Here is an 11,936-nt window from a genome sequence, read left to right as displayed (position 1 = left end):
GTAAAAATTGCCTCACTGCATAAAGATATTTGTAAAGCAGCTGTACTATTAATAACAAGCCTTTACTCAATCTCAGGCTTACGTTTTTGCAGTTTTTTTAATAGCAACGTACCACTTGATGTTTGTAGTAAATACCACTCGCTTTGTGTCGTTTGTTTTGTCGACGCCTCCTCGCCAAAGCCCATCATCTGGAATGTGTACGACGGTAAAATTAGCCGACAACCAATAAATCTTCGAAGCGGGAGCCATCGTTGGATCTGGCGATGTGACCCAAAAAGCCAAGTTGCAAAATGGACGAAGGTTTGTGGGAGGAACTGGCCTGGGTGAGTTATGGCTCTAGAGGGTCATAAAGCGAACACTACAAGGGCCTCTGAAGCCAACAAGTGCAGGGCCAGGGTGAAATAAAGACATTCATCCGTGTTGGGCATTCAGATCAACAGCATTCCTGAGGTGGACATTTGTAAATGCAAAAGGGATTCCACCTAATGTTCTGAATTGTATTTAGAGTCACAAATAAAGCATTAGACCAGCCGTGTCAAACTTATTTACACAAAGGGCCACATCAACAAAATGGTCGCTCTCAAAGGGCCAGATGTAACTAACTGTAAGATAAATGTCACCAAATGTAACCAAATGTAATGTAAAATAAATGAAAGTACTTTTGAATCTTGTTAATTAACCATTTCTATATTTATTACTTATTGAAGTTACAAATATTTCATATGGATTTGTATAGATATGAAAAAAAAATGGCTGTTTAACTGTGTATTTAATGATAAACTGACATTTTAAAACAGTCATACCTTTTAATTTACTTTGTCGCGAGCCACATAAAATGACATGGCGGGCCGCATTTGGCCCACGAGCCTTGAGTTTGACACATGTGCATTAGACTAAAGGCACTGCCATTTTTGAACAGAACTAAATAACGTGATTGTTAAGGGCTCTATCAGGGAACTACAACTTGTATTAAAAGTTTAAAAATGGTTAGTTCGGCCTCTTATCTTTTATTAAAACTTTGACTATATGTTATTGGAAATTAGTAGATTTTCAGACAAACCAAACTTAGCAGATTTCAGCGCAGAATGGATCTAAAGACAACAGAAATCTCAGTGTTCGCTCTGTATTCATGGGTTTCACCTGACTGCGATTCTTGGTTCAAGTTGTTGTACCTAGTTGCTAATGATGAGAATGAGGGAGCTATTCAGACAAGTATTGCTAAACTGACTAGACTCCGCGGTGTAATAGAGATGCCATTACTTCTTCGCTCTCCTCTTGGTTTGAGTAGATTTTCTTCTCCTGGTCTGAAATGTTAATCAGTCTTGCCATAATTGAAGTTGTTATTCTGATTTTGTTCTCATGCATGCTCCTTTGTCTAGTTAAAACCGTGTGTAGAGTGATGTTTTTGTGTTTTGTTTTGACTCAAGTGCCCGGCGTTAAGTCCGATATTGTTGTTTTTAGACCCGATCCAGGTTATGTCTTAGATTCAGATGGTAATTCATTTTTCAGAGACCTTAAGCAAACTGTAAACTCAATTTTATTTAATTTCATGATGTGGGCGATGGCTGAATCCATGTCCAGCAACAGCAATCACTCCAATATTCTTTTGTTTGAATAAGTGTGCTGTTCCTTTTTCATGTTTTACTTTACATCAAGATTTTTAGCTGATTAAGAACAAAATGTGATCATATTATTATCAAAACAGGGGAATTGTTATGGAAATCTTTACTTAGTGTTTTACCAAATTTGTACTTTGTCCCTCTTAGTCCTCTTTCTGATTCAACTGCAATGGAAGATTTTTGGATTATTTATTTGCTTAAATCTCAAAACGTATGAGCTGCCTTTTTTTGTTTTAAGGCAGTGAAGCTTTGAACGTGTAAATTCTCTACTTTGGGACTTTACTCCTCTTTTCTTGTTTGATCGAACCATGAATATACATTTATTTTCTGTTAAATACTTGTTCAGAGCTGGATATAAGACACGTTTAAATCTGATCCTGCAGATGGTGCTTCCTCCGCAGGTCTGACCCCTTTTTTTTTTAATTAGAATTTAGCTGCGCCTACGACCACAATATGGCCACCGCAACTGCAACAGCAACAGAATCCAGCTCATATCATCAAGCTTTCACAAACTGGAGGCACTGTTCTGTCTGAGTTGCTCAAGTTAGACTTTAAACTGAGCTTTGTAATAAAACGATCTGACCAGAAAGAACTTGTTAAGAAAGTTTCTCTCAAATAACATTACAGTCATACGTTAGCTTGCTTTAGCCAATAGTTTTTCAGTTAGTTTTTCAGACCTAAATGGGACCATGGAGCCTCGCCTTTAATCACAGACTCTGGAAAATGTGTTGTTTAAGTCCATTTTGTATTTTTACTTTTGTATACTCTGTCAGTACACATGCATTTAAACTCTATGCTCTGGGTCTAGGGGATGAGGAGCAGCTGCGTGAACTGATGTCGCCCAAACATAACTAAGAGAGATGCAAGAGTCTTATTACAAAACAAAATGACACGTCCCCATGTAAAAGCTCACCATATACAGTATAGGACAATAATTTATTATTTCTCTCATTTTACAAAAAGGCAAAGAGTGGCTAACTAAAGACTTGTTACATTGTTATTCTTTTGGATAAATGAACCCCTAGGAACAATAAAGCATGCAGGGTCTGCCAGAACGTCAGGAACACACTGATGGTGTTGTTCAGTCTGACACATGAGCACCTTGAAAAAATAGAGCTAAAAATTTGTACTAAACAATTTACAAAGGTGTCTTTAAAAGGTCTATACATTATACCTTGTAGGGAGTCGGAATTGTTTCCATAAAAGCATTGATAACAGTAAAATACTGACAAAAATATATATGGTACAAACAAACAAAACATTTCAATTATGTAAATGCTATTTTATGTTGGCACACGGTTTATACATCAAATCCTTTACAATAGTTAAACAAAATGTTCTTCCCAAATTATTCAAAAGAGCAAACACAAAAATTGAAAATAGTATTGAAAGAATCCAACTCAGAGGGTCCAGTTATTTATGAACGTTCTGTTCACTGACAGAGTAGGCAAAGTCCACCAAAAAGATTTTTATGTACAAATATTGCCACTTTGAACGAGGCAAGAATCTCTACCCCAGCGGTAGTGTCCTATGTACAGTCCAGTCAGTCGCTGCTTTGAGCCAGCTCTCAGACTGTGGTGACAGACAGGAGTGAGTTGTACACCCTGGTCCCATCTGGCGACTTGGTGCCGTGGGTAAGCAGTTCTTGGATGGTCATCCAGTTGTCAAATATTTTCTTGTTTCTCTTTTTCATCATCTTTTTATGGCTGAGTTGGATGATGTTGGGCTCCTTATGGTCTTCGGTGGCAGACTGCTCCTTGAGACAGTCAGCGCGACTCTGCTTCATGAACTCGCGTCTCTGCCTCTGCTCTTTGGCCCGGACGGCGTGCTGCTTTCTTTCCTCTTTGCTCCAGTACCGACCCATCTTCAGCTCACTGATTGCATCATCGTCTGTGGTCATGCCACTGCGTTCTTCATGGATTCTAAGGGCACGTTCTCTCAGTAATTTGTCTCGTACCGGGCGCTTGGTGATGTAACGTGTGCCGTCGCTGCGGATCTTTACCTTCCACTCCATCTTTGGTTCAAGATCGTTTGGGCTGATGGGGTCACGACACATACTGACGAGACTCACTTGACTCTGGGCGTACTCCACAGCAGACTTCTGCTGGATGAGCTGCATGTAGCTCTGGTAGTGCTGTGCGTGCGCTGGGATGTGGGCGTGTTTGTACGGTGAATGTGGAAATCCCCGAGTGGACTTTCTCTCTTTGGGTTCAGGTTGTACTGCTCCATCTTGTTCTTTCGCTCTGCTGCGACTTGGTCCTCCAGCCTCCAGGACGGGAGACAGCAGTGGTTTTAGCCCGCGGCCTGTAGCGCTGAAGGAAGGCCCTGTTGCCCCCTGGTTCTCTCTGCGGAGGGAGTTATCTGGGGATAACTCCAGTGTCAGCGGTGTGCTACGACAGCTCTCCCCTGTGTTGTAGGCACTGGAACTATCCTTATCGGACTTCTCGGGCAGCTCGGTGATGTCCGACAGTCCGTGGCGGCGGGCATCGATGCTGGTGTTGTAATTCCTGAAGCCGCTGTTGTGAAGCATCCAGGATTCACGGCACTGCTCTCTCAGTTGTTGCATCTTGTGAGCCCGGACAATGTTCAAACACTCCAGCTCTATGGTACGCAGCTCTTCATTTAGCATCTCCAACTCTTTGTCCACACACTCGCCATCCTGCCCAGTAGCCCCTTGGCAATACACCCCGTCTACTACCTGTCCCATCTGACACTTGAGCTCCAGAAGCTCCCTGAAGCGCTCACATTCATCGGCAGGGATGCCCAGGAAGTCTGTGTCAGTGTAGTCAGCAGATATGAAGGATTCTCCACTGAAAGGTAGGTCATTACTCCCAAGCGTGTCCTGGCTGTACGTGAGCTTACGACAACTGCCCAGTGTGTTTGAGGCCGTGGTGTGGTCGTCACACAGGTTCTCTTGCTCAGAGCTTTCGTCGTTTCTCGTGCTCTCATCTGTGCGACCAACTCCACTGTCTTTCTCATGATGGTTGGACAACAAAGTGGCAGTGTCTGTGGTGACGTCATCTTCTTCATGCTTTTTCTGAAAGCAAACAAAGTTATGGAATTCAGAATAGTACACTTGTGTTATTAATGTTATTTTGATGTGTTCTGCTGTGTGATGCAATAGACAACCGTCGAGACATGTGACATTCTCTCGTTAATCTCTTATGAGAGAATGTCAGTTTTACAGAACTAAGGCAAGGCAGATTTACAGCATTAAAAAGGAACAATCAAGTTCAGTTCCTACCTCTTTTGTAGTCTGTTCTGACCTAGCAATCAGGCGAGATTTACGTGGGTGCTCTGACTTCACTGCACCCACAGGATGAGCGCCTATGCAGCTCTCGAAATATTTATTGATTCATTCTACCATCTATATCTGTGCCGGTAAGTTGTTAACCCTGAGCGATATAGAGAGAAACACTTCCTGATATCATCAAATCGATATGATCATTAATAGATATCAACTAATTAACTTATATTTATGATTTTATATTCATATGGATATGATATATGATCATATAAAAACAAATATGTTAGATCTGGTTCCAAAGACAAGTTTCTTTGTGAGCCTCTGTAGACAGATAGTTAGACAGATCGTGAGTGTGATAGTGAGTGTACCTGCTGCAGCATGCTGGCGGTGAACTGCATGGCCTGATGGTGCTGTTGCTCCAGCATGTCCATGTGAAGGTCATCAAGGAAGTCGTTCCTGTCGTCATCCATCCAGCCTTCATCCAGCTGAGACACAGAGAAACGTCTCATTAGACACAACAACAGACAACTGCAAACCTTTACTTTGGAATCCTAGAATGTTAAGGGCAGGAGAGGCTTTGAGATAAAATATTATGTATTTTTTTTAAATACATGGGAAATTGTGATATGAATTTTACACATCGATATTTAAGTATTTACCCTGATTATGCAAAGTAACAGGTGAGTAAACAACATACTTTCAAATTTAATGTGTACTAATTTTTCTAACTGTGTCTGCACAAAATCAACAAGGCAAATTGTGCTCAGTCATTTTAAACTGTTAATTCAATTATATCTGTTGTTATAATAGTGTGAACTGTGGAATGTTTGTCATGTTTTATAAAATGTGTTGTTGCTGTGTTCTTTTCTTCATATTTGGTTACAAGTTAAGGTACACTTTATTGTTCCCATAGGGAGATTTGTCTTCTGCATTTGGCTTTGTCAGGAGTAACTGGAGGAGTTTACCTCTGGTGCATATGTTTAAGATTGCTGAGGGGAACCTGAAAGCAAAACAAAATCCACCCAGACACAGGAAGAGATGTGTAAACTCCACACAAGGACTCCTGGATCATTATGCATCTAAAAACCCACATCCCAAACCTATATTCATATCAATTATACATTTCAAGCAGAGATGACATTCAATAGGGTCTTATGACGAATTACCTGTATTTCTGGCCGGGCCACAAGCAGAGAAATGTTCTGGTTGCCCTCACTTGTCAGTAGTGCCACAGCATCTTCACGGTTTTGGATCTCAACTCCATTTATCTAAAAACAAATTTATTACTGTGAATTACAACTAACTACTACTATACCAGAATTCTGCAATAGACAAAACCAACCTGAATGATTTTATCTCCTTCTCTGATGCGACCGTCTTTTGCAGCAATGCTGTTTGGGTCAACCTGAGGTCAAAACAATTGAAGGTGAGATATCAGGTCATTATCGAGGGTGAGTGGCCTTCTAAAGTACATCGACTTCCATAATATCAGCCGTTATTATAATATCAAAGATCAGAGAATACTGTATGGATCTCTATTGTTCTCAGCTGAGTTAGTTATTAATATAAAGTTACCAAGCTCACATTGTTATAAGGGGGAAATTCAACGCAAGTTCACCAATAATGATCAAATGAGTAATCGAATAAAAGAGAAATCATTAAATCTCTACGACAAAGTTACACAAACAGTGGCCCCATGTACATACTTCACTTATGTAGATCCCAGCCTCGTCTTCATCATCAGTCCTGTAGCAAATGGTAAGGCCCAGCTTTTCTTGGATGTTTGCTCGATACAAATCCACTTCCTGAAGAGACAGACAAAAGAGGCAAATAGATCTCACTCAAATAGGCAGCGATATCCCATCCGTCACTGTAATGAACGTCTAAACTGGATGCTGGTTGAGTATTGGCTTCCCTACTCGAAATGAGGGACAATGCACTGGCCCGTAATAAAGACAGAACACCGTTTGTCATTTGTCAAAAGCTGAAATCTCCACGATACAGACTCTAGATACAAGGCCAGAGCGGTTCAGGGGAGGTTAAACTACCAAAATGGGCAGACGCTCAAAACTAATGAATGAAATACTTCAAGGGATCAGACAGAAAAGCAGCTTTGAGTATCACAGAAGGTGCTTTCATAAGTTTTTGTTGAGTAATAATTGCTGCTGAAGTATTATTGAACAATTAATATATCAATTTTGAACAGAAATATAACCCAGAAATGGTCAACTGTCTATTTAAGAACAATTGGTAATTAGGAAGGATTTTACAAAAGGAAGAAGATATAATTGACTTGCTAGAGATTAATAAAGGCTAACATCAACATAAATTATTCTTCTTTTTGACTGTACAATGCAGTTTCCAAACCAGGAGTACAAGGACAGGACTTAACAGCGACTTCTTGGAAGTGTTTTTAATTTAAAATAAGATGAAATTGTATTAAATTGAATACAACATAAACAGCGACAGTGCACAACAATACAAGGACCTTAAAAAAACAAAACAGAAAAGATGTATGGTGCCAGGTTATAGCAAAAGTACTAATTTCCACCTGTAGTATTTGTTGTAACTTTTATATATTTTATGGCACGTGTCAAACTCAAGGCCCACGGGCCAAATGTGGCCCTCCACATCATTTTATGTGGCCCTCGGCAGGGTAAATTAAAGAGGTATGATGGTCTTAAAATGTCATTTTATCAGGAGATGCACAGTTACACAGCTATATTTTTACATCTAGGAAAATGCATATACAACATTTGTAACTTGAATAAGTAAGAAACACAGAAATAGTTAATTAATCAGTTAAAAAAGTAGTTAAATTTATTTTACATCTGGCCCTTTGAGAGCAGCCATTTTGCTGATGTGGCCCTCGGTGAAAATGTGCTTGACACCCCTGTTTTATGGGATATTTTGGATATAAATATCACTCAACCAAGAAAATAGTAGTAGTAATTGACAACAGATGGATAAACAGACCTTATAATTATTCAGGTCAGGGGTTACTCTGAGTCTGAGAAAAAACTTTAGGGAGTACTTGAGACTAAAAGTATTTTGGTCTACTGTCTACTGCTTGTTTTATGCTCTGCTCTGTACATCACCTCTCCTTTAGCACATTACCCTATGTACGTTATTAATACAGAACCACAGGGGACTGTCAGGGGTCGGGGTCAAAGGAGGTCACTGAGACGGCACAGCGGACTCCTGGCAGTCACCGAACCTCGGCTTCAACCGGGGCTCATCCAGACATTGTTTGGCGTGCGTTAAATCTATCACTGCAGACGCGTTGTCAGTGCGTGGGTAATTATCCAGGAGTTATGAAAGCTGTGTCACTAAAGAGTAATGGTGTGCGCGCTCCACATCTGCTGCTGAGCTGTCTGTACCTCAGCGTGTACGGGCGCTGACAGAAAGACATCAGCTACTCAGAGAGACGCTGGGAGACGTGGACACTGAGAGGACAAACGAAGTAGGGCCTGGATTTTTTCTGCTTCCATACACATAGGATACTGTACATACTATGACCAAAGTGAGTATATTTGTGAGAAGTGTGTTGCCTGAGGACACACTATGAGCTTGCAAAGGTTTAAACTGAAGATGTCTGTGCAATCCCTCAGTCGTCCAGGTCTGACCCACAGCAAAAGACAAAGACGAGCAGCGAAATGTCTTCACCAGGCGTCTCAAACTCAAATTATCTGGGCGCTGCAGGAGGCAGAGTCTGGGTGACGCTGGGCCACATCAGGTTTTCCACAAAAAAAGCGTTGTTAAAATCTTCTCAAACGACATCGCTGTTTTCAACATGCATGAGGAAATATGACGATTCTTGTGGATTTTATGGATATACATCACATGTGTCAAATTCAAGGCCCGGGGGCCAAATACGGCCTGCCATGTCATTTTATGTGGCCCGTGATAAGGTAAATTTAAATGTATGTCATGTGAAAATGTCAGTTTATCAGGAGTTATGCAGTTACACAGACATATTTTTTATATCTTTGCAAATTTGACAGGAACCATTTTGCTGATGTGGCCCTCGATGAAATTGAGTTTGACACCCCTGATATACATCGTTATTTGTTGAATCTTTTGTGACGGGAGTACACAGCGTGAGTGACACGTGTGTTTGGAGTTTACCGATTTGGCGCAGCATTGTAATGCCACACTAACATTAAACTTTCATATTGTTGTGCGGACCACAAAAAATCATCTCACGGGCTGCAATTAGCCCTCGGGCCGGGAGTTTGAGAATCCTGGTCTTCACTCTTACAACAATTTGACCAGTTGACAGGTTTAAACTGAACTTTCCTTACTGAACTCACTGTGGGACTGTCCTTTCCTTAACAAACATTTTACTACAAAATATAAAAAAAGTTATTTGAGGAATGATATTTTACCTCATATTCCATCTCTTCACGTTCAATGTCCTGCTGTATTCCCTCCAGGAAGTCATTGGGATCAAAGTAGACATGTCCAGCGGGATGTCTGAAAAGGACAGAGTCAATTTAACACCTAATGGTTGGAAATTGAAAAAAAATAAATAAAAATGCATTAGTCAGTTTAATCCAACTTGCTCTGGAGTCACAGTTTTAATCGAATAAGGAGACTAATAACTTTATGTGGAACTCATTCTTGAATCAATGTGTCACCCTAAGGCTAATTACAAATTAAGATCCTGCCATGTTAACTTGACCCAAGAATCAATTAAAGAAAGTGAAATAACTGATTAGGTTGATCGTTCCTGCACGTGTAAAAATGCTACGTTCATTTGGACTGAACACACATGAACAGGGCTGGATTAGAGGTGATGTTTTCTCATTAAACCGAGGCTAAAGGTCTGATTGAAACTGACAGCTCTGGGACCTTTCCAATATGACAGAATGAAAATAGTGAAATAAGTGCCAGACTGAAGAATGTACTGGTATAGGAGGAACAGGCAGAACAGACAAAGGCATTGGATTATAAACAAGTGCAAACTGAAATAAGCAGCATACAGTCAATTTATAATGATGTTATATATTAATCCATGAGTTTCACAGTGATGAGAAATTTACACTGTTTCCATAGCAACTAACAATTCAGAACAAAATATGATGTCTTTTGAAGAGTCGAAAGTACTCAAAGTTCTTGTTTTATTAAAGTTCTTGTTTTATTGTAGCACTCTGAGATTCTGTGGAATGAAGCGTGCATTAAAAATAAGATGTATTATTATTATTGCCATTATTATTATTATTGTCATTATTATTATTATTATTATTGTCATTATTATTATTATTATTATTGTCATTATTATTATTATTATTGTCATTATTATTATTATTATTATTGTCATTATTATTAGGCCCGAGCCTGGGACTACGTCCCTGCGAGGGACTCATTAAAACCGAGTCCGGAGCGTGGAAAATGGCAAAAATCAAGTAGTAAACACGCCCCGACATGACAGTGAGTGATGTCAAAAATTAGAACTCGACGAGCTCTAATTGTCACAAAAGACCCCGAGAAAAAATAACGAAAGACGACTCGGTAGCGCCACCTCTTTGATTTTCATGGGGCCAATGGGAGCCCGACTCGGAAAAAAGTCAACAGAAAAATCTGAAACTCACATAAAAAAATAGAACATGTCAGGACATGAAAAAAATGATATTATGGCCTCCCCCCTAAAATGTACAGGAAGTCGGCCATATTGGATCAAACCTGGGAATGACAAAAGTGCACACCCTCACATTCAAGACATCGCCTTGCACAGTTTTCATCACAAACACTTCAAATTTGGCAAAATCCCACTAAACCCATGTGTGATTAAAGATTAACAATTACATTTTGATTATGACTTTGGGTGTGGTCAGTGTGAATTTTCAACAAAATTGCAATTTTTGGAAATTTCAATAAATGATTTCGCTTTCACACCTTTTTTGTTGGGAAAATGCTAATACAGCGTTTATGCACATTTGTGAGCTGAATGTAATGATATGCAAATGAAGGCACTCTCTCACAAAATGGCTCTCTAGTGCCCTCTTCAAATTTCATTTTCAAAAATTTGTAGAAGACAATCGATTTGTCGTGGACTTCAGAAAAAATTCACAGGGGCCTTATTTGTGATGGGGCACAATGTGAGAAAGTCACATGACTGTAGGTGTTATGGTTTAGGAGAAAAATAATGGGTGGAAAATGCGTTTCCATTATTATTATTATTCTTATTAGGCCCGAGCCTAGGACAATGTCCCGGCGAGGGACTCATTAAAACCGCGTCCGGAGCATGGAAAATGGCAAAAATCAAGTAGTAAACACGCCCCGGCATGACAGTGAGTGGTGTCAAAAATGAGAACTCAACAAGCTCTAATTGTCACAAAAGATCCCGAGAAAAAATAACGATCATGACATAGACTTAGAGACTTTTAACGTTAACGAAAAGTCAATTTTATTGGACCCAAAATTCGAGTTTGGCGAAAAATGTATTATTTTTTTTTATACATTGCGGCAATGAGAGACCTTTTTTATCGTAGACAAATGAAATTTGGTACAAACACAGAACATGTCAAGACAAGTAAAAAATTATATTATGACCCCACCCTAAACCCTACAGGAAGTCGGCCATTGTGGGTGGAACCCCATTTTTTCAAAATTTTGCCTCTTACATTTGGATTTTTTGGAATTTCATTCAAGAAACTTGCAAATCGGTCAAAATGATCTAGACCCATGTGGGATTATAAGGAACTGTCTTGGATTTTTCTACATCATAAAATGTGGGTGTGGCCAGCCTGCAAAGAAAAAAAGCCATTTTTAAAGGTTTTTAAATTGCGTGTAACTCCCACAGTTAGTGTCCTATTTCCCTGCATGAATATACTTTTTTTTCAAAATGTTGATCTGAACGCATAGATATACAATTTACACAGGTCAGACATTATATTGCTCTACAGCGCCCCCTTGAACCTTTTAATAGTATGCAAAAAATTACTGTGTCACAAACATTTGAAATTTGGCATGGACATCCCTATTAACATACTGAACAAAAAAGCCAATAACAATATACCTCTATTTTCAAAGGTGTTGCCATGGCAACGTCTGACATTTTTCATTGA

The 11,936-nt window shown here is 39.6% G+C and overlaps 1 protein-coding gene across 3 annotated transcripts in view; it reads right to left on the bottom strand.

Moving 5' to 3' along the window:
- Nucleotides 1-2,522: 2,522 nt before the first annotated feature.
- Nucleotides 2,523-11,936, bottom strand: part of pdzrn3b (PDZ domain containing RING finger 3b) — a 109,602-nt gene continuing 100,188 nt past the window's right edge. For 2 of the 3 annotated variants that reach the window (XM_033966193.2, XM_033966194.2), the window contains 6 exons: nucleotides 9,255-9,342; nucleotides 6,573-6,671; nucleotides 6,209-6,271; nucleotides 6,033-6,134; nucleotides 5,235-5,351; nucleotides 2,523-4,656 (listed from right to left, as the gene is read on the bottom strand). In XM_033966193.2, coding sequence (XP_033822084.1) covers nucleotides 3,187-4,656; nucleotides 5,235-5,351; nucleotides 6,033-6,134; nucleotides 6,209-6,271; nucleotides 6,573-6,671; nucleotides 9,255-9,342 — 1,939 coding nt within the window. In that variant the 3' untranslated portion in view covers nucleotides 2,523-3,186. The remainder of the gene's footprint in view (nucleotides 4,657-5,234; nucleotides 5,352-6,032; nucleotides 6,135-6,208; nucleotides 6,272-6,572; nucleotides 6,672-9,254; nucleotides 9,343-11,936) is intronic. The other variant, XM_033966195.2, reaches the window with a different exon arrangement.

Source organism: Periophthalmus magnuspinnatus, chromosome 5 (assembly GCF_009829125.3).
Source record: "Periophthalmus magnuspinnatus isolate fPerMag1 chromosome 5, fPerMag1.2.pri, whole genome shotgun sequence".
In the NCBI taxonomy this organism is placed as follows: Eukaryota; Metazoa; Chordata; class Actinopteri; order Gobiiformes; family Gobiidae; genus Periophthalmus; species Periophthalmus magnuspinnatus.
Note: the sequence above shows the minus strand (reverse complement) of the source record. Positions and strands in the feature narration are given on the sequence as shown.